The sequence below is a fragment of the Nycticebus coucang genome, chromosome 2, assembly GCF_027406575.1.
Source record: "Nycticebus coucang isolate mNycCou1 chromosome 2, mNycCou1.pri, whole genome shotgun sequence".
NCBI classification, from domain to species: Eukaryota; Metazoa; Chordata; class Mammalia; order Primates; family Lorisidae; genus Nycticebus; species Nycticebus coucang.
The window spans coordinates 110,320,583-110,341,866 of NC_069781.1; the positions used below are offsets into that span (position 1 = coordinate 110,320,583).

The 21,284-nt window shown below is 44.7% G+C and overlaps 1 protein-coding gene across 4 annotated transcripts in view; it reads right to left on the minus strand.

Annotated features, from left to right (window-relative positions):
* Positions 1 to 16,078, minus strand: part of SHC3 (SHC adaptor protein 3) — a 197,727-nt gene extending 181,649 nt beyond the window's left edge. For 2 of the 4 annotated variants that reach the window (XM_053578730.1, XM_053578722.1), the window contains exon 1: positions 14,254 to 16,078. In XM_053578730.1, coding sequence (XP_053434705.1) covers positions 14,254 to 14,727 — 474 coding nt within the window. In that variant the 5' untranslated portion in view covers positions 14,728 to 16,078. The remainder of the gene's footprint in view (positions 1 to 14,253) is intronic. The other 2 variants (XM_053578739.1, XM_053578746.1) reach the window with 2 other exon arrangements.
* Positions 16,079 to 21,284: the final 5,206 nt, after the last annotated feature.

A 21,284-nucleotide genomic window follows, 5' to 3' on the forward strand; every position in this document is an offset into this window, starting at 1 on the left:
GAGCTCCTGCCCACTGAAGGGACTCCAACAGGGCCATGAGTCCTGAGGAGTCCAGCCCTTATTCAGTGCCTTCCAACTCTAAGAGATTACAGCCCATGGTACTGACAAATAACCACTGAGATCCCATGTCAGCTTTCCTCTGACTGCAGCCAGCTTGGCAATAGTATGGCTTTTCCATACCCTTGGCAAACACTGTGCACACTCCTACCTCCAAATAGCTTCTCCTGCCTTGAACACTCTCTGCCTGACCAGATGTGGATAGACCTTTAGGACCCAGGAGACATCCCACCTCCTCTAAGAGGCCTTTCCCAATAATACCAGCCCACCACATAATTAGCATCTTTGGGGAACATGTATTTTTTTTAATAGAATGGCTTTTCCTGTTTAACTAGATCATTCGTCTTTCTAAGCTATCACTCTGCACCTCTTTCATAAGTTACAATACCTTCCACAGAACTAGGCATATAACTGAGTCTTCAAAAGTACTTGTTGATCCATTCAGTCTCCCCCCCCCCTTTTTTTAATCATAAATGCTTTAATTAGAGGTAAGAAAATGTAAAAGTATTGCAGAGTTTAGCTTTCTGTTTGGAAATGCCCTGGCGAAATCTGGCTCTACAGTATTTTAACTTAATAATGATCTCTCACAGCTCTCATTAAAACTAACTCCCCCCCACCCCCTTTACTGAAAGCTTCCTGTGATTAGCGTCCAAGAGAAAGGACAGAAGAAAATAGAATTCCTGGGTCTGCTAATAATGCTGCCCAAGAACAGGGCGGCCCATGAAGATCAAGGGTGGGCTGTGGCACACATACCGGTTCTCAGAGGAAAGAATTACCAACCAATTTACAAACAGAACAGAGTTCAAAATGTGCCTCTGTAGAGTTAAAGTTCTTAATCCCCAACAGCAGGAGTGACAACAGGCCCCTAGTCATTTTTGATCAGTGACATTGTCCAGTGCCCCATGGCCACTTCAATTCCTCTGTCTTCTTCAGGTGCTAAGTGTTTAGTTCAGGATCTCCCCCAGGGAAGTCTTGGGGCAAGAGTCTGACCACCCATCCCACCGTCCACAGCTGAACAGCATGTCTTAGTCAGCTCAGGGTGCCATAACAAATACACTGCAGATGGGGTGGCATAAACAACATGCATTTCTCATAGTTCTGGGGCTGCCTTGGCAGAGGCAGTGTCTGGTGAGGGTCTGCTTCCTGGTTCCCAGACAGCTGTCTCCCCAGTATGTCCTCACATGGTGGAAAGAGAACGAGGCAGCTCTCTGAGGCCTCTTTTACAAGGGGACTAAACTCTTTCATGAGGCTCCACCCCCATGACCTAATGGCCTCCTAGAGGCCTCTCCTAATACCATCACCTGGGCTTAGGCTTTCAGTATGTGAGTTAGGGGCGTGCACAAACATTCAGTCCATAACATATCATGCATCCCAATTCATGGCCTGAAAGCACACACAGCTAAGCCCCTCTAGATTATGGTTTTCCTGAGAGCATTTAATTCATCCTAGGCATCTGGCAGATTCTTACTTAATATGGGTTGAATGGATGACTACAATGATAAAGAGCTGGGGAGACCACTGGCAACAAGGCACTAACTGCTCACATGAGAAATATGGGGGAGAAAAGTTACTTATTTGGGTTAAGTCTTGAAGGCTAACGAGCATTATTCTAGGCCAGGTAAGACAGAGAGAAGGGGCCCAGAGGTGCAACTGGTTTGGGGTGAAATAAGAAATAAGCATATGACCCAGAGATGAGGATCAAGAACTAAGATGGAGCCAAAGTCAAAGTTTTTCCACTCATAATAAGGAACTTGGATTGAATTCTGTTAAGAAAGGCAAAGTACATGGGGCGGCGCCTGTGGCTCAGTGAGTAGGGCGCCGGCCCCATATGACAAGGGTGGCGGGTTCAAACCCAGCCCTGGCCAAACTACAACAACAAAAAATAGCCGGGCGTTGTGGCGGGCGCCTGTAGTCCCAGCTGCTGGGGAGGCTGAGGCAAGAGAATCACGTAAGCCCAAGAGTTAGAGGTTGCTGTGAGCCGTGTGACGCCACGGCACTCTACCGAGGGCGGTACAGTGAGACTCTGTCTCTACAAAAAAAAAAAAAAAAAAAGAAAGGCAAAGTACAAAGAGCTTTTAATTAGGAGAATGAGATTACAGACATGTATTTTAGAAAGGTAAGTAAGTGATTTACTACATTTACATAAAAGGGAGAAATATTGATATACATACTTATCTTACTAAATATCAGGGAAAATCTCTGATAAAATTCAGCAACGATTTTGGATTTTAAAAGAAATTTTGAAAACTAAGGTCCTAGGTAAATTTTCTTAACTTGTAAAAAGCAGTGTCCTTTTTGATAGTTGAATACACAAGGGATCAGTTTGTAGCCAGAAACAGGAAGGTAACTTTTACCAGTAGAATTTATCATTATACTTAGGGCCTCAGCCAAACCAATACGAAAAGAAAATTATTAATATTAGCTAAAACTTGTACGCACAGGTAAAAATATTTCCCCTAGAGGAAGGATGAATATAAAGGAATGTTCACTATCTTATTGTTTATAAGATGTTAGAAACTATCTAAGTGTCTAACAATAGAGACCTGTTTAAAAAAATTTTAGTCCATCCATAATTTGAATACAAAGTGAACATCAAAAATAATGAAGCAGAATTATAGATACTAATATTGAAACATCTCCAATGAATATTCAGTGAAAAGAGCAAGTCACAGAACAACATATGTAGAATGCTTTTCTTTGTGTAACACAAAGGAAGGAGAAAAGATGAAAGGAAGAAAAAGGTGTTTGTGTGTGTGTGCACACCCTGGAAAGTAAACAGCAAATTATTATTGGTGATTATTTCTGAGAGGAATAAAATTAGAAGTCTGAGGAAGGAAGCTGAGGGTAAACTTTTACTTCTCCCCCCATATGTGTGTGTACTGTTTGAAACATTTTGGTAAAACTCTATCATATTTTTTTCTAACACCATTGGAAGAATCTTTCCCAAAGCAACTGTCTGGCAAGACCAGTAGTTTATTGCAATAATCTCCAGGCAAGCAATGGTGAGGGCATGAATCAGGGCAAAAGGAAAGAAAAAGAAGACGAAATCCTTTAGAGGCAGAAGTGCTGGGCTTGGGAAAAGGAAGTATTCAAGGTCGACTTGGACGAGGGTCTCCGATTTGGGAAGCCCATGAACAGTGACACATTAACATGGAACAGATGCAGGAGGGAAAGGCTGTGAACTCATTTTGAGACATGCTATACTTAAGGGGCCCCCAGAATGGTAGACAGGCAGGTTGCACCACCAGTTTGTACCACAGATCTGGGTAGACATGATATCAGTCCCAGCCACTGTCATCACTCCTACTTGTCCCCCAGTTGCCTCTACATTTATTCCTACTTTTATAATTGATTCTCCATGCAGAAGATAGAATCATCTTTGAAAAACCACCAGTGGCTTCCCATTGCACTTGCCAAGTCCCAGTGCGCTGCAAGCCTGCCCCACCCGCCCCTGGCTCTGTACACTCAGCTGTCCTCTCTTCCCCTAGAATGGGCCCATGCACTCATGTGCTAGCCATACACATACATCTCACCAGATATTACAGACAATTACGCTCATCATCTAGGGCTCCACTTCAGTTACATCTGAGAGAAGCCATCCTTGATTTCCAGATCACCATGACCAGGTATTTTCTCTCTTTTGTTGTCCCCATCACCACCTGAAGAGAAGGAAGCATGTCTAATTTACTCTCTCCCCAATCCTAGCCCAGGCCTACCCCAGAATGGGCCTCAGTCAATACCCCCTGAATTAAATAGTTGATTAATAAGTTGACGGTGGAATGCATTCATGAATAGATGAAAGAAGTTCAGATTGTTCAGAAAAATTCCTTAAACAAAAACGGGAAGACAGGAAGGCTGCACAAGAACCAAAGAAGAAAAAACTTCAGGGCAGCGTCTGGTGCTGCAGGCAGGGAAGCTAGACAAGCATTGGAAAGGGGTTCAGATCGGGGGGACACTGACCAAACTTCTCCTATCCAGGATCAGGTGAAGCCAACCACTACATGTTGCGTGAAGAAAATAAGAAGTGACATTGGAGGAAGGGATTTAAAAAGGAAGAAATGGGGCTGAAAGAGGAGGTGGGAGCAAGGGAAGGCTATTTTAAGGTAGAAGACACCTAAGGAGAATTTCTCTTTCTATATAAAAATAATTATATGAAAACAAAGGTAATAACTATTCAGGACTTCCTAATTATTAAATCACCACTTGCTACTATGCACACCTTTGAGCGTAAGTGTGTTGTGTTTGTGAGGTGCACGACTCCACCAACTGGGCCACTGCCCACCCCTTCCCACAACCCCTAGTGGCAATGAGAGTAGCACTTCTCATCACGAGAATTGGCAAACACCATAATCATGACTTTTATCCAGAAAGGCAGACGCTAACCAGCACACCCATGCCCTGGCAGTCCAACCAAGTGGGTAAGCGGGCACAGCAAGGCTGAGGGAGCAGGGGCAAGAAAGGGTAAGAATTTATGGTCAATACCCGCAGACTTCAGAGTCCTCCCTACTGGCCATTGTGTGATGAGTCTTATTTTCTTCTCCCACCTAACTTAATAAGTCACTCTGTAGATGAGGTTCTTCTCTGTTACAGGAGTTCCTGCTTCCAGGGAGAAAAGTCACAGCTCAGTTCTCCAAATAGTGCACTCATTACCTCCTTGCAAAGAACGGACCTTGAAAAAGCAGTTTCTCCATCCCTATGATGAGAGGAAAACCCCAGAGGACTCAGCCCCAGGAAGGAATGAGCAGCCCAACCTAGGGCTACCAAGATCCTGTGAACATGAGAGTCAGAGAATGGACGTGGGGGAAGAAGGAGTGGGGAGTCTGGGACAACAGGGCACCTCCCCTGCCCCACCCCTGACAGCTCACCCACCCACCCATGCAATTTTCTGATAGTACATGTTTGCTATTTGTTCCTTAATTTGGTAAAAGCCAATCAGAGATATGCATCAAAATACTTTTTTAAAAATCTATGATAGCAAATCTTAAATTGAGAAAATTACATCTGTAAAGTATTATCATTAATATTTGTAAATTAGGAGGGGGAAAAACCCATAGATATTCACTTTTAGTATAAAACACCTTGATGTATAAACGAGCATCCCCTCCTGGGTGTCTCCCTTACTGGCGTGATTCTAAACCATCAACATATAAGATGCTGCATCTCTCACCATGGGATCGTCAGGAGTTCCTCCAGGCACAGGCAGCCCCCTGAGCCCCAACCCTCCCATCCAGCATGCAAACCACACCCTCAGACTCTTACCACCCAGTCCTATAAGACCTACTCACAGCTTTCCTATGAGCAGGGTCATAGTTTACTGTCTTCTAGCACAGACTCCTAGTTTAGTAGCCACCTGAAGGAAACCTTCGATAAATGTTTGAAGAATTCTTTAAATGTTTCTCTGTTTGATGCCTACAATAACAGTAACAAAATCTGAGAGCCTTCCAGGTAAGTTTATTTGATGATTTCTTATCCTGAAAACCCCGTAAGTAGCTAGTAGAAAAGACTTCAGAATTTGTATGTTCTTGGAACAGTGAATTGTATGTGTCAACTTAACTGGGCCATGGAGTGCCCAGATATTTGGCTAAATATTGTTCTGGTCATGTCTCTGAGGGGCTTTTTGAATGAGATTAACATATAAATCAGGAGACTGAGTAAAGAGATTGCCCTCCCCCATGTGAGTGGGCCTCCTCCAATAGGATGAGAGTCCAGATGGAACAAAAAGGCTGACTGTCTCCTAAATAAAAAGGAATTTCTCTTGCTTACCTGCCTTCAAGCAGGAACACTGGCTTTCTCCCCACTTTTAGATTCAAACTGAAAAACTGGTTCTTCCTGAATCTCACGCAGAAACTTACACCACCAGCTATCCTGAGGGTCCAGCTTGCTGACCCACTCCACAAATCTTGGGATTTGCCTACGTCCAAAATTGTGTGAGCCAATTTAGCCAATTTCTGACAATAAATCTCTTTTGTTTTAAGAAACTATTGGTTTTGTTTTTCTGAACAACCTTGACCAAATACAGTGCTATTAAAAACAACTTAGCAGAACACTCATTTGCAGAAGGACTGGCTGATGCTGGCAGAGGCCCCACCAGACATCCAGCAGGGGAAGGAAGGAGGTACGGCTCCCACCATCACCACTTCGGGGCTCAGAGACCTGCCTCCTTCTCACAGCTCTGCTTTGGGAACCGCAGAGTTGAATGCAGGGACATCTGAATACACTTGGACACTGAACTTACTTGACCATATTTGGGATCCCCATAAAGCCCAAGCCTGCAACTCATTAGTGAAGAACTTGCTAAGCTCTCTGAGCACCAAGGTGGAGGCACCACCAGACCTGCACAATCCTAGAGCACCACAAACACCACTTGTAAGTTTGTTTCTGAAAGACGGTCACCACATGCCAGCAGAAGACTTCGTTCTCCTCACACCAGAACCTCCCCCATTTCTAGAAGATCTTTGAGTGTTCAGGCCACAGCTTAACTGATACCAGGGCAAAGACCCGTCTACACAAGTCAGTAGAGGAACAACAGGCAAAAACTGTCCACCCTGGAAACTGCTTCTCAACAATTTGAGTGTGGGGTGGGGGGCACAGGTGACACAGTAAGCCAATACCTATTGAAGCAGAGTGGTGGGTGATGCATACCTGGGGGTCATTGTAACATTCTCCCCATTCTTTTATCTTTATATGTTTTGTATGTTGCAAGCATGTTTTAAAATTCCTATAATAAATGCTTAAATTTCATAAAGAATGGTTCACAAGGCACAATACAGGGTGTATGAGTGAGTATCCAGGGCTGCAAGGAGAGATGTTGGAGATCAGGGTCAGGCAGTCTAGGCTGCACCACCCCTAGGTCACGGACAGAAAGGACAGATGGGGCCAAGGCTCTCTTCCTTCTGCTGCCAATTCTTATGTGCCTCTCCTGTTGAGCAGGCCAGGGGAGGGGGATCTTCCACTTGGGAAGACAGAGGGCTCCAAATGGGGGTTCAGGGAAGGAGAGGCAACAAGAAGGGACATGCTAAATTGTGGGTAGGGAACGGGCCCAGGCAGAAACTAAACTGGGTGTTTGCCAGAGACCAATATGTATTTCTGCCAGCATGGAGCACAACACATGTAGCCAAGAGGAGGGATGGATGGTGCTCCACAGCCAGGAGAGACACCTGTGCTGCTCACTTCAGTCCTAGGGAAAGCATGTGCAGGGCGATGATGGCACACAGCTGGCCCTCCAAATCCCAGAAGATATTTTTTAAAAACAATAAAAAGAACACAAATAAACAAAACAACACAAGATAACAACTATTTACATAGAAGTTATATTAGGTATTAGAGATGATCATCTCTAAGTACTATAAGTACTAGAGATGATTTCAAATATACAGGGATATGTGTATAGGTTACATTCAAATACTGTGCCATTTTATGTAAGGGACTTGAGCAGCCATGAATTTTGGTATCTTTGAAGGTCCTGGACCCAGTCTCAGGGACTACATGGAAATGGCCTCATGATTAGCTGATACTTTGTCTCCAGGAGAAACAACAAGTCACGTGCAACACTGAAAAAACGTATCTGTTTTGTCTTGTGGGGCAAAAGCTTTCCGTTACTCCTTCTTTGGTGAAAATATTAAGAAGCTCAGATTATACAGTGCCTCTGCTAAAAACCATGTGAGGAACTAATTCTTTGAGACCAGAGCTAGAACCAGGTTTTGATTTTCAATTAAAAAAAGAAGGTGTCTTTTGAAGCAGGTAGCATTAGAAATTTTTAATATGTGCAAAGCCAAAAGCACTAGTATTAAACATATTGTTAGTGGGTCCCTCTAGACTGCCAAGCAATACTATTTAATGGAATTTGATAAAATGAAGTTTGTCAGAATGACCTCAGAGTGGAGAGCACTTCTGATGTGAGGCTGGCTGAAGGCCAAATTCCAGAGTTTGGAGAGGTCTTACAAGTTTAAATTCTGCAAATTTGGAGAGTAATCTTTGCTTCTTGTTCTGCTTATTCAATAGACAGAAGTGAAGAAAGCCTCTTTTGAGGGGTTTTCCACTTCAGAAAACAATATATTCCAGATGACACCCTAGAATGGCTTCAAGTCTAAAAGGTAAACAGCATGATAATGATAAGCTCTGTGAACATTTGTCTCAAAAAGCCTTGGCTTTAAGAATTTCAGATAGTCAAATGGCTGCCAGGGTGTCAGGAACCCAGGAGCTCTGATGGACAGAGTGAGTCACCTGTTAAAGTAACCTGCTTGAAATTCCTTTTCTGTGGCTTCTCCCTCCAGCATCTCAGTTGCCCTGTAGTAGAGTAGTACTTCACAGGACCCTAGACTCATGGCTGGAAATACAGATCTCCACCGGTGAAGGCAGGACTTGCCTGACCAGCTATGGAGCAGGGCAAGGCAAGTCTGAGCCCAGAACCCATGGATCAAAGAATCCATGGATCTAACTAAGCTGCCACCATCTGCCCTGGCAAGAGCAGAGGGCCCATCCCAGCCAGTGGCGCCATTCCAAGCTGAGAAGATGCTAGCTCGCCCACCAAGAAGAGCAGTGGCAGTCCACTTCTTCTGGGCAGGCCAAGTGGAGAAAGAGGGTGAAGGTGCATCCAGGCATTTTCTCACCAACTTTCACAAAGATGAAAAAGCACAGCATGGCCTGTCACTATGGAAATGGGGCCAAATGTGTCTTAGTGTCTTGCTAGGGATCAAGTGGTCCAAACCAAGATATCGACCATCCCCCTCCCCCAGCTCCAGTTTGATGAGTGCCATTCTGTTTATTTATGATCATGACTGTTCCGAAATTCTGAAATGATCATTTAGGAAACAACAATCCTAGTTCTGGGAGACACAGACTGATGACACATCAGTGGTCCCTTGTCCCTTTATTGTTTGTGCTTGGGGAGGGGAAAGGTAAAATCACAATGGGGACAAAATGGTTTGTTTTTCTACCTCCTGAAAATTAGTAATTATGAACTTGCGGTAGCACAAGCCACTTGTAAGGCATTCTGTGCAGCTGTACCCATGCACACACCCCTGTGGTCCACATCCAGGCCATTCCTATGCTCAATGACTCCCACCATAAAGATATTCATTGTAGGTCTTTTATGGTAAGATACAAAATGTTTTTTTCTTGTCCTTTACCCAGGAAATTATTCTTGCACAACTGGCTATTTTTATTTCCATTACACTTGTAAACTAAATAATTCCATTAACTTCATTATTATGGGGGTATTTTCATTGAACATGCTGGTTTCTCCTTATGGCCTTCTTCTGAGGCCCACTGTACACTTGGGTCCTTGGGGGCTGGCTGTGGCCGCAGTGGTCCAGCAGTTCCCCCCACACATACACAACCAACCCAGACAAGCACATTCTTAACACTGAAGTGTTCTTCCACCAGCCCATCTCTTCCAATTACATTAGATGTTGCAGTGGCACAACACCACCATTTCCACCTCACCAAGCTTCCAAGTCATAGAGACCAAGACCAAACCCTGAACAACTTTGGCCTCAACTTCCTGCAGCCAGGATGGCAAGGTCCAGAGAGGTGAGCTTACTGCAAGTCTCACACTGAGAGGGCAAGTGGAGCTGCAGCCCAGGTGCCCCTTACCAGGCCAGGTCTTTCCTTTGATCCATCATACCCTGATCCAGGAGCTACAAGCGCACACATTCTGCATGTCTGGTCTTTTGGCTAGAAAGCCAGTCTTGCAGGTGGGTTTGCATGCCAGCTCCCTAGGTTTCTGTTCCTAGGATTCTGCTGAAGTAATATTTACCATATATTCTGCAAATGTAAAACATCACAAGGAGGCAGCAGCATAGAATTCTATTCTTTATAAAGTTTCACTAACAGCTTATCTTTCAGAATGATTTTTTTCTTAAATAGAAACATAAAAGAAATGAATGAGATAACAGTATTTTTGGAAATATGACATTTACTATTGTCTAATAAAAAAGAAAACAGTTCCCATCCAGAGTCATCATAAGTTGTCTGTTTATGGGGTGTGTAAGTGTGTCTGGTCATTGTGATGTGTGTATGTGTGAGGTGTGTGTGTGCATTTAATGTATCTATGGTTGTACCACATAAAAAAAGATGACACTTTCTAGATCAAATCAATAACTTGATCTGCTAATGTCAAAAGAATTTAAGTTATTTTTCAAATTATTTGAACAATATTTATGTGTAACCTACCCATATTATGAGATATTTAAACAATTTTAAGAAAAAAAGCAATTTTCAAAGTTCAATTCCACTTCAAGGCACAAATTGTCAGTCTAGAACCAAAATAATATTTAATCAATTTCTTCATAATATCTTATGGATCTACTTAAAATAACTTATGTATATGATATTTACCACATACCAAAAGAGCATAGCTCTAAGAAAAAAAGAAAATTTAAGACATTTTTATGTACTTAGTTGAGCAAAAATAAAAATGATTAAGAATATATTTTAGATTAAATACAATTTATAAAGACCACCTATAAAGAACAATAAGACATTTATAAATAAAACAAATAATTTTCAATCTCATCAGATTCTCAAATGGGAGAAATAAAATAATGTTTAAAGAGGTCTTGTGAAAATAAGGCTTCATTCCAAAAGGGAAATTGTCTAGCATACCGGGATATAATGTAGTACTTTCCTGATCACTCAAATCTAGAAAGAGTTAGTCATTGTCACTGTCAGAACACTCCACAATGGAAACCTCCGTAAGTTTGGGGAGGCCTTCACAAGTATTTATGAATGTTATAACTTGCTTGCTCACTGATTGCTGACGACTGTAGGAATAGCTCTGAGCAGTGGGCACCTAAGCATTGCTTTTACATTGGGTCTACGTTCTTGCCCTTGGCACCTGAGTGAGTCCTAAATGTAAGCACTTCTGGTTACCTTTTTCAGTATGTGGTGTGATATGATCTAAAAAGGAGCCTTTCTTTTGGGGACCACCTTGAGCCCAAAGGCTAACTCAGAGCAACCTCTGCAGACTTATCTCCCCCTTCCAGCCTCGCCTCCTATGCAGGCAGCTTTAAACCTGAAGTTCAGGCAGCTGAACCTCAAGGCCCTGCCTGTCTCCAGACAGTTCTGTCTCAGCCCTGTGGCTCTTTAAGAACTGAACTGTCTCCCATTCCTGTCCCCTGAACTGTTCATGTCTATCTTTCCTCTCTAAAGTCTTTTCTTCATGAATCTGAAAAGGAGGTGAAGCATCTATATTTTGTCTTTTGAACATTCTAAAGATCAGGAGTCTCCACGAGTGATTGGGTCTTAGCCAGCTTTGACTTCAGAGCAGTAGGATTTAAAGGCTGACAGCACTATAACCAATACTCGTTTGAATTTCCATAGGTCTTTAATCCAAATAAAAAATATAAGTCTTTAAATGGAAATTTAATTAAAACAGTCAGTGTTCATGTTGTTGGATTTTTCTTTTCTATCAAGGGCAGAGTTTCTAGTTCATTCTCTTTTACATCATCAAAAGAAAAACAAAAAAAAAAGAGGGGCCATCCTGGAAGGGGGATAAAAAAGATATTGCCAAGAAGGCCCACATGACATGAATATAAACCTTGACGCTCTGTAAACTGAAGCCTTCTCAGCTTCCAGATGTGCAAACTCAACAATGGACCAATTTAACATGCTATGAGCTTCAAATTCTAACACTGCTCAGGAACTTTTTCCATTTTTAAATTTTACATCCCTCACTAATTAACATGACAAGCTGATGCTCAAATATTTTGATGTTTCCTAAATGATCAAAACTCAACATATTTCTATATTTTAGAGTCCCTGCTCTCAAATTAAATTGTAACATTCATGAATTACAATTCTTGTGTGCAATATCACCCGTAAGTAGATATTTCTATGAGAAGGAAAAATCTATAATAATACAGTATGTAAATTTTTCAGGAAACTGGAAAATATTTGGGGGCTTTATTTAATTTAGAAAAAATTTCTAACAAAGAGAAATACTAAGTTTCCCAAACACTAAGCCTTTAGATTTTCTGATTGATTTCCAATCATATTATAAAGACTGTCCATTTCCATCTACCAGAAATCTTTTAAAGTAAGGATACCAATAGAACTGTTCACAATCAGCAAGGGTTTTTCTTGGTTTCATAATTTTTTAAAGCAAATTTGTGGTTTTGAACTTCAGCATGGGAAATGTGGGAATTTTCACAAGTGCACCAACAGAGGGCCATGTGATAATTTGAATCAAACACGCACACAAGAATTTGTCCTTTGGTGTCTGGTTTTCTTTCTGCGTGATTTCAAACTTCTCCAGGAAAGCAGGGGACAATGCCTGCATCTATGTTCACATGACACCACTGTTCACAGCTGCTGATGAACAAGGGATTAAACCACACACAATGGTACATAGCACTAATCAGTGATGCCATGCACTGGTGGTCACTGAAACCCTTAACCTCGAGGCACCACAAAGTTACCCCAAGACCCAGACAGGCCTGCAAGGATCCAGACCTCTAACTACAAATACTATTGCTGACACAGAAGGTAAGCCTTATAAACCTTACAACAACAGATTGTGGAAGCAGGGCTAACTTAATTTAGCACATGGTTTATTACTTTGGCACATTTGACCTTTAGAACTAGATGGCTTTCTTCCTTTTTCAAAAAACAAAGGCATACATTGAGAATTCTCCCTCAATTGAAAACTTCCATGTTCAACATGATAGGTATAAAAAAACTTTGCCTCAGTTTATTTATTTATCTATTTATTAATCTCAGAGTTGTCAGGGTGTTTTGTTTGGTTTTATTTTTTTCTTTTTGTTTTGGGCCAGGGGTTACATAATTTAAATAAGCAATGCAAGAAGAAGACTATTCATTTTCTCCTAAAATAAACTCAACCAAATATGTGTAGTGGATACTGATCAACATCCTGTCTGGTAAAATATAACAATCCATATTCAGAAACTAAGATAAACGTTAAATTAAAAAGATTGGGAAGTAGACTCAAAAGGCAAAGAAGGCCTCTTTTTAATACTAAGGGTCACATTCGGTTGTAAGTGCTTTTTGTATAGTTCAAGGTAACCTGCAACATTAACTGTTTCTTTTACTGTTTTGGTTCCAAAATTACCAAGATGCTGCATTTACCTAAGGATGTTTACTGTGGAATTTTTAAACCATCTCTACAGCCAGATAGGACATCCTGTGGTTTTCTCCATGTTACTGATGACACTATGGGGATAGAGTTTGCGTCTCATTTCTTTTTCAATAAAAAGTCATGTCTTGGAGTGGCGGGACTGAAATAATGCCATCCTCCCCTTTGTACAGAGGGCATCTGCCCAGCTGCAGAGGCTCTAGTAGCTCACCGCTGCCCGACAAGCAGGAGGAAATAAGCATGTGGCAGATTAATTGAACTGTGCTGAGCATTCGTTCTTTAAATATAAAATGCGTGCATAAGAGATGAATTTTATTGACTACATCATGATTTTGTAATTCCTTGTACGGGAGGAAAAAACTCCTTTCCAGCCTGTGGCTCCAAGCGCAGCCCCCTCATCTCCTTTTAGCCTATTTAAATGGAGACTATAGTCACAGAAAAATAGTCCCCAATTTTTGTTCCACTGCCCTGCACCAAAGCCTTTCTGTGTATAGTGAAAGACAAACACCAGAGAAAACCTTGCCTGGGTGAGAAAGTAGAGCCCGGTCTTACAGAAGAAAAGCAAAACAGCATTTGGCCTGCTCTGCAAGGAGCTAGGAATTCTTGCTGTGGAGGAAAGAAAACGCCCACCCTCCCGCGGAGGGAGGACCCAGCAGAAGTAGTGACACACTGTGCATTTCTCATCCCGAGGGCTGCCCAGGTCTTGCAAGTGTGTTTGGTCTACACTAGGTAGGCCGGACCCCGCTTCCCAGGGATAGGCGCCCAGGGCGGAAGGGGCCCTGGCTGGACGTCTGGTAAAGCCAGGTGACAAAGACATACCCAAAAGACGGCAGCCCTGGGAAAATCAGGACAGACTGGGTCGCCTGGTTGTTAACCTTTCCCAGTGGATGCGGGGCCAGGGAGGAAGGGGGTAGCGCGTTGGTAGTTGCTTCCTCATGGGTGTCAAGGGAGCTGATTGCTAAGGAGTGCGCCTTTCCTGCCTCTAACGTGACAGCCGCTAGTACTCCCCAAACCCAAGGCTTCAGGGGAAGAAGAGGTCTGCCCCGAGTTGGCCCCTGCCCAGGCCCGGGACCCCTGCTGGGGTGGCCCGCACCCACACCCACCTTGACGACGTAGGTGACTCCGGGCCCCAGCACCTGGTCGTTGGCGTGTGGCGCGCTCCGCGGGGGCCTGGGCAGCGGCTCGTCGCCGGGCCGGCCCTTCCTGGCTGCGCTCATGGCCGGGGCGCGGGGAGCCGGGGGCGCGCTGCCGTCCGGGGCTGCCAGGCTGGGCGCACTGCAGCTGCCCGAGAGCCGCACGCCGGCCCGCTCTCGGGCGGCGGACGACAGGCCGCGGAGGCCGGAGCTGGAGAGTTTCAGGTGGGACACCTTGTGGAGCAGGTGGCCCAGGCTGCCGGGCCCATCGTCGGGCGCCTTGCGCAGCGCTTCGCCGGACACCAGGTAGGGGGCCACCGCCGGGGTCTCCCGCGCCGCGGAAACCTTACCGCCGCCGCCGCTTACCGACAGGCTGTGGAGAAGGTCATCGACCGATGTCACCGAGTCATTCCTGAAGCGGTTGTACTTGGTGCGTGGAAGCATGCCCCTCCGTGGGCTCGCTGCATCCGCCCGGGCGCTGCTGGTGCCGGACCCGGCGCGGGCTGCCGCGCATAGCAGGCGAGCCACGGTCCCCGGAGCGGGACGGAGAGTGGGGTCCCCGGGACAGCCTTCTGGAGAGGGAGAGCAGAGCCAAAGGACGGTGCCCTCCCACCATTAAAAGCCAACACAGCAGCGGCCGCGCAGCCCTGGCCCCGGAGCCTGCTGCTTAGGGTTGCACGTTTGCTTTGCAAAAGTCATAGTTGCCTCTGATGGAGCGCGCCCAGCTGCTTGGGGCTGCTCACAGCGAAAGCATGACTCACTCTGAGAGGAGACCCTTCTCAACAAAGGCTCGGTGAGCACTGCAAATCACTTCCTGTAGCAAAAAAAAAAAAAGGAAAAAAAGAAGAAAAAAAAACGACATCCACCCGCTGACAGCACTCTAGAGCCAATCAATTCTCAATTTTCCTTTTTCTACCTTCCCTGATATTTCCTTCCAACCTTTGGGGTTTTTCACCTCCCTATCAGCCCTCCACTCCGCATTTGTGCCAAAGGTAAATCCAGTCCCTTCAAATGGTCAGATGAACTTTCTGAAACCTATTATTCTATGTTAGGTTTGTTCTTCTCTGCCCAGCCCATCTATGTGAGCCTGGGAAAGTGTCTAACAGTGATGCGTTAAAATGTGACGAAGGCTTTTAAGAATAAGATCTTCAGTGAATCCTGGTGAATTCTTATTTGGAAGGAAGCAGAAATTTTTGAATAGAAGAAAAAAGAACATTCCCCCAACCCCCAGGTGAACATAAAATACCAGTTTCCTGGGTTTTTCCTTTCCTTTTTCAAATCAGCAGGGCAGCCATAACAAGTGTCTTTGTGGCAATGCAGTTCCTCAAGAAAAAAAAAAAAAGAAAAAAGAAATCTGCATATGAACTTCTACATAGTGCCAGTCAAGGGGTCTTCCCTAATTTACATCAGTCTTTTTCAGCCAGGGTTGAATTGAATATCCACTTCCAAAAAAGAAGAGTGCTTCTTTGACGAGTGGCAACAGGCTCTAGAAATCCATTCCAAAAAAGGGCTGCATTTGAAGCTTTATCTCTACTGAATGTGTTTAAGCTCTGGAAAAATGCCTAAGAACCGCTACAAATACATTTCAATGTTCCTTCGGTTGCTGCTTGCAACCCTGCAGTCGGGGAGTGAAAAATGATGCTGCTTTCATCGCACATCCAGTCCACAGGGGGAAAAACACCTTCTTTTCAGGAGTCAGTCTCAGGCTTGGAAGTGAAATGCACAGGCCTTCTTCCTCTCAGAACAGTGCAGTCCTCAGAGGTCTGCCGGAGACTCTAAAACCCACTGACACCTGTCCTCAGTGAGCTCTGCCAATCTTCCTCGGGAGTTATGACCTGCCCCACGGTGAAACACTCACTACCAAAGTTCCCCAGCAACTTCTGTAGAAGCCAATGAATTCACCTCTAGCACATTATCAGGTCACCCTGAGTCCTCCCGTTCTCATGACTGAACGTGTGTGGCACATGAGGTCCCGAGTCTTGAACACTGCTCTGCAGAGCAAGGTTTAAGGAGCGCCACTCATGGCGGGTGCGCTGGCCAGGCCAGCTCCTAGAACGCAGGAGCGCCCAGGAGCCGCGGCGTCCCCGGCACAGGAAACGCGTCCCCACGGCTCTCCGCCTGTGCCGCAGCCCTAGCAGAACCCGGCTCTCATTTGTTCCCTTCCCCTTGCTTGCATAGCAACAGCAAATGCACACCCCATAGATGAGTTTGATGGTTATCAGAGTCCTCCCCAAATCTGAAGCGAAACAGCCCCATCATTCCCAGACCGAGATCTTCATTAGAAGCCGACAAAAACAGCAAAATGTGAATGAAATGCTGTTTGTGTGAATGAAAGGCTAGCGAGCGAGCCAGCGTTTCTGTGAATGAAGCTGGGCCTTGCAGCCGGTGCCAGGCAACCCCCTGGGCTCCGGCGGCCTCAGCCAATGAGCGGCCGCCCCGGTGACTCATTCAACAAAGGCTCGCTCAATAGTGGAAGATTCCATTTCAATCAAAGGCGGGATCTTTTATGCAACGGCAGCGTGAGGGTGGGGGGAAGGGCACCCAGCCTGATTACAAAGATTCAGGGAGGAAGGGGACAGTTGCTATGATAAGATGAAAAAATAGTTTTACAAGGAAATTCGAGGTCCCTAGGCCAGGTCTCAGTACGAACAGGGTCGCTTTCTTGGAGGTGAGCTGTGCCCCCAGCTTTCATTCAGGCCGGCATTCACATCAAGAAGCAACCATGACTGTGCCCTCGTTCAGCTTTTATTATGAATGTACATTGAATGCACATTCAACAGCCAGGCTCCTGGCCCTTGATTCTTGTATGTGAAAGGAATACAGAACACCTGTGCACGTTCTGAGTCTCCAAGGCGAAAAAAAATAGCCAAAGCTGTGTCATTAACCCTTTAGCCACCAGGCAATTTTTGTTTCTTTTATTACAAGATCAAGGGAAGGAAATCGGTCATTTTAAAATATGAATAGCAATATGAATTTACTACATGTGAAAAGACACATAATCTAAGAGAGAAATTAATATTCCAAGAACATGATAGTGCAGTCACACCCCACTTATCCAGAAAACAATGTCAGTGTTTTGGAACACAGCAAAGCAGAAGAGCAAAACCTCTCAGGCCTCTGTGCATCAAGGCAGCTGTGAAGCCCCCACGCAGAAGCTCCCACACCTCACTCACAGAAGAGCGCTTGGCCCTTCCTGGGGAGCTGTTCCTGCTTATTTTTGACCTTATTCCAGAAAGCCTAAGCGTCTGCTTCATTGACCAGCCTATGTCCATGTACAGACAGATGACAGAGGAGACACAACTAGGTTAGATAATGCTAAATGTAAATGAAATTTTCAGTCTGACAATGGAAGAAAGCTGAAAAAGAACTTCATTTTAAAGTCACCCTTGAGACTCACAAAAGCCAGGCTGTCTGGGGTGACTTACAGTGACAGTCTTTCCAGCATGTTGTGATTTTTCTTTTAAAAATCAATAATTAAAAAGTGTATTTGTTTTCTAAGCCGCTGCTTTCTACGGAATCAGTGGCTTAATAACAATGCAATCTTATTGTTTTCCAGTTCTGTAGGTCAAAAGTCCAAAATGGGTGATAGTGGAGTGCAGTGAGGGAGTAGGCAGGACTGGTTCTCTAGAGGCTCCAAGGAGGAGTCCCTCTCATCCCCATTACTGAGACTAGAGGTTCCTGATCAAGGGCCTCAAGATGGGCTATGGGAAAGACAGCTTTTCCCCCATAAGCAGAATGTCTAAATTTAATGTTAAACCCCAGTAGAAGCCTATGTGAGTTTTTGGATATGTCTGTGATACAAAACTATTCAGAAGGGAACAAGCTTGACGTAAGGATGTGGGAGCTGACCCCACCTTGGCAGAGTTGTGGCAGTTTTTACTTCTCAGGAGGAGACTCCGTGTGGGGAAGGGATCCAGGCCTGGGCAGCTCAGACTTTCCTGGAATCCTGCGTACGCAGAGTGGGTCATTGAGCACTGTCAGGAGGCTGGGTCCTCAGGGAAGCATGGAGGGGCGGGAGAGGGGGTGACAGTCAAGTTTTCTTTTTATGAAACCCACTTTGGTAGTGACTTGGGTTGGCTCTAGGGAGTCGAGGAGGGTGGGAGATAGCAGGAAGGGTCAAAAATAACAAGGCCTGGAATGAAGGCAAGAGCAACAGGGTTAGAAAGAAGAGGGAGGGGGCGGCACCTGTGGCTCAAAGGGGTAGGGCACCGGCCCCATATGCCGGAGGTGGCGGGTTCAAACCCAGCCCCAGCCAAAAACTGCACAAAAAAAGAAGAGGGAGGGATTCAAGATGCCATGAGAAAGTAAATGATCTGTGTCCATGACAAGACTGAGGCAGGGTGGCTCATCTGGAGGCAGAAGCTGAGAAGAGTTTAGGATGTAAAATGCGATGGAAAGCAGAGAGTGGTCACAGGGTTGAACAGAGGGAGAAGTGGGCAGTGACTCAGCCCCATGCTCCCCAGTCCTGCCAAAGTTCCACAGAAAGTGTCCCCTGGGCCTGCAGAGCTCCTGGCTCACTGTCACTCTCCCTTCTCTCTCTCTCACTTCCTGGCTGTGGGCTGCCAAGGGAGAAAAAGACCTCCAATAGGTGGAACCCTGAGCTGTTTTCTCCAGAAAGCAGTGACAATGGAGCGCAGCCCTGAAGCCCAGCATCTCCCACAGAAAGGAACATGGAGGAAAGCCCATGTTTCTGACATGGATAATTAGGCTGAGTTGAGCCTTGTCCATCAGCATGAAAAGCACAGGCAGGTTGGAAGGAAGAGTGAGGGCTGGATTCCAGATACATGTGAGGGGTGGGGTCTTCTACATAAGGATGGCCAGAGCTGAAGAGTACTCAAGACTGGAAGTGGAAACTTGAAAATTCCAAACTTGCCAGATGGGAGCTAAGACAAATGGGTAGAATTTGGAGGGTAAATATGGAAACCTGCTTTGATGGACATCATGGAAGGGAGTGTCAAGAGAAAATCAGTGATGGTTAACAAGTGCATTGGTGACTGTCATAACTACCGTTAGTGTCCCCATGCACCAGCAGTGCATGCCCATTGTGGATGGAATTGATAGGGAGCTTACATCCTTTTTTGCACAAAAAGATAACAAGAGTCGGAGGAGTTACAAAATATGCCTGAGCCACACTGAGCCAGGAAGTGGCAGAGAGTGGCTTGACTCCAGAGCCATGTTCCTGACCCAGCATCACCTTGGTTCAGAGGGCTTGTGTGAGGTCCCTTCTGAGACCCACCTTTTGGAGGTGGTGATTATCCATCACTGGACATCTTAGCAAGGTCACAGGATGGGGCTGACTGGTAAAAACGGTTCCAAGATCAAGAGGGCAGACGAGCTCTCTGCACAGACCCTTACTGACCACATGCCCATTCCCCATTTGTTGGGCAGAAGAAGCAGGGCTGGGTATAGGAATATCTGTGGTGTAAGATACTCTGGAACAGGGCTTTCAACAGTGGGAGCCCAGTGGTTCAGCACCAAGGAGAGCTCCTTATAGTGTGAGACCTGAGGCTGGCTCCCTGTCCTCTCAGAGGCCTCTGCCAGCAATAAGGAAGAGTCAGAACCAGTTCACCAAACCCCAGTGCCCTCCATAAGAGATGCATTTCTTTATTTCTATGGTTCAAATTTATTGTCCCTCCATCCAAGCAGCTCCAGCTCCTCGTGCCCCCCTGACTATAGGTGGGACTTACAGTTCCTTGGAGACCACTGCTCACTGGGCCAGGCACCATACCACACCTGATGTAGGCCCATTATTTCTCATGACCCCACCAGTCAGTCTCATTATTACCCTATTTTACAGGTGAAGACACAGAGTGGCCAAGTGACTTTCCAGGGTGACACAGCTAGCAGGTGGCAGAACAGGGGTTCACACCAGAGCCAGCCTGACCCAGCACCCCACAATGACAATCATAAAAGAGGTGTCCTCATTCTAGCTCTGCAACTGCTGAGCTCCCACATTGCTGGAGGAGCACAAAAGCACAGCCTACCACCCCCTTGCACAGTTGCTATGGTGAACTGATGGCAAAACACAGGGGCCACACTGGCTCAGCATGAGGTATTTTTATTATTACTGGGGAAGATTGACAGGTCACAGCCTACCTTTTAAAACTGTAAATTAAAAACTTACAATAGTATAAATGTATGGAGTACAAAGTGATGTTATGATTTATGAATACAGTATAGAATATTTAAATAAAGCTAGATACCATATCCATCACCTCAAAAACTTAACATTAACATTTAGGTCACTGCCTGCTTTGCACACAGAAAGGGGACAAAGTGAGTCCTGGGAAAAGCCCATTGGCATTCTGGCCTAGTTAGAGGAGATAGGAAAGGAGAGGAGGGCTTAAACACTTTGGAAAAAGAAACACGTAAAGCAAACAAAACTAGGAAAACAATTCTTGTTCAAAGAGGAGAATCCCAGGGGAAAATCCCTAAAAATAAAAATAAATACAAGAATTTGCACTCTATAGTATAGCAAGGAGGCTACTGTATGCTCAAAAATAGTTTCTTGGTTAAAATATATAAGAACCATATTTCATTTGTAGAAAAATAATAAATTATAGCTTTTCCTGAAGAGAAATTAATTTAGAGAATTTTTAATAAGAATTCTGTATTGTCTTCAGTTCCTTGACCACATGTGTATTTAGTTTTTTGTAAAATAAAAGTTCATTTTCCTATGAAGACCTGTTCTTAGAGACTTTTCATTTTATAATATAATCTCCACAAATATCTTTCATGGCTAAATAATATCCCATGGAGTGAAGACATTATCATTCCCTTGTTTAGACCCTCCCCTCTTACTGGACACTTGGTTGTTTCTAGTTTACCAATACTGTAAACTATAACGAAAGCCTTCACACACACACACAGAGCTTGTTTTGTACACATTGAATTCTTTCTCAGCCTAATTCACAAGGGAACGAAAATTTCTATAACTCTTAATTGATGTTGCTAAATGCTTCATCAGTTTTCAATGGTGGCAGTAATCATTAGGAACATAT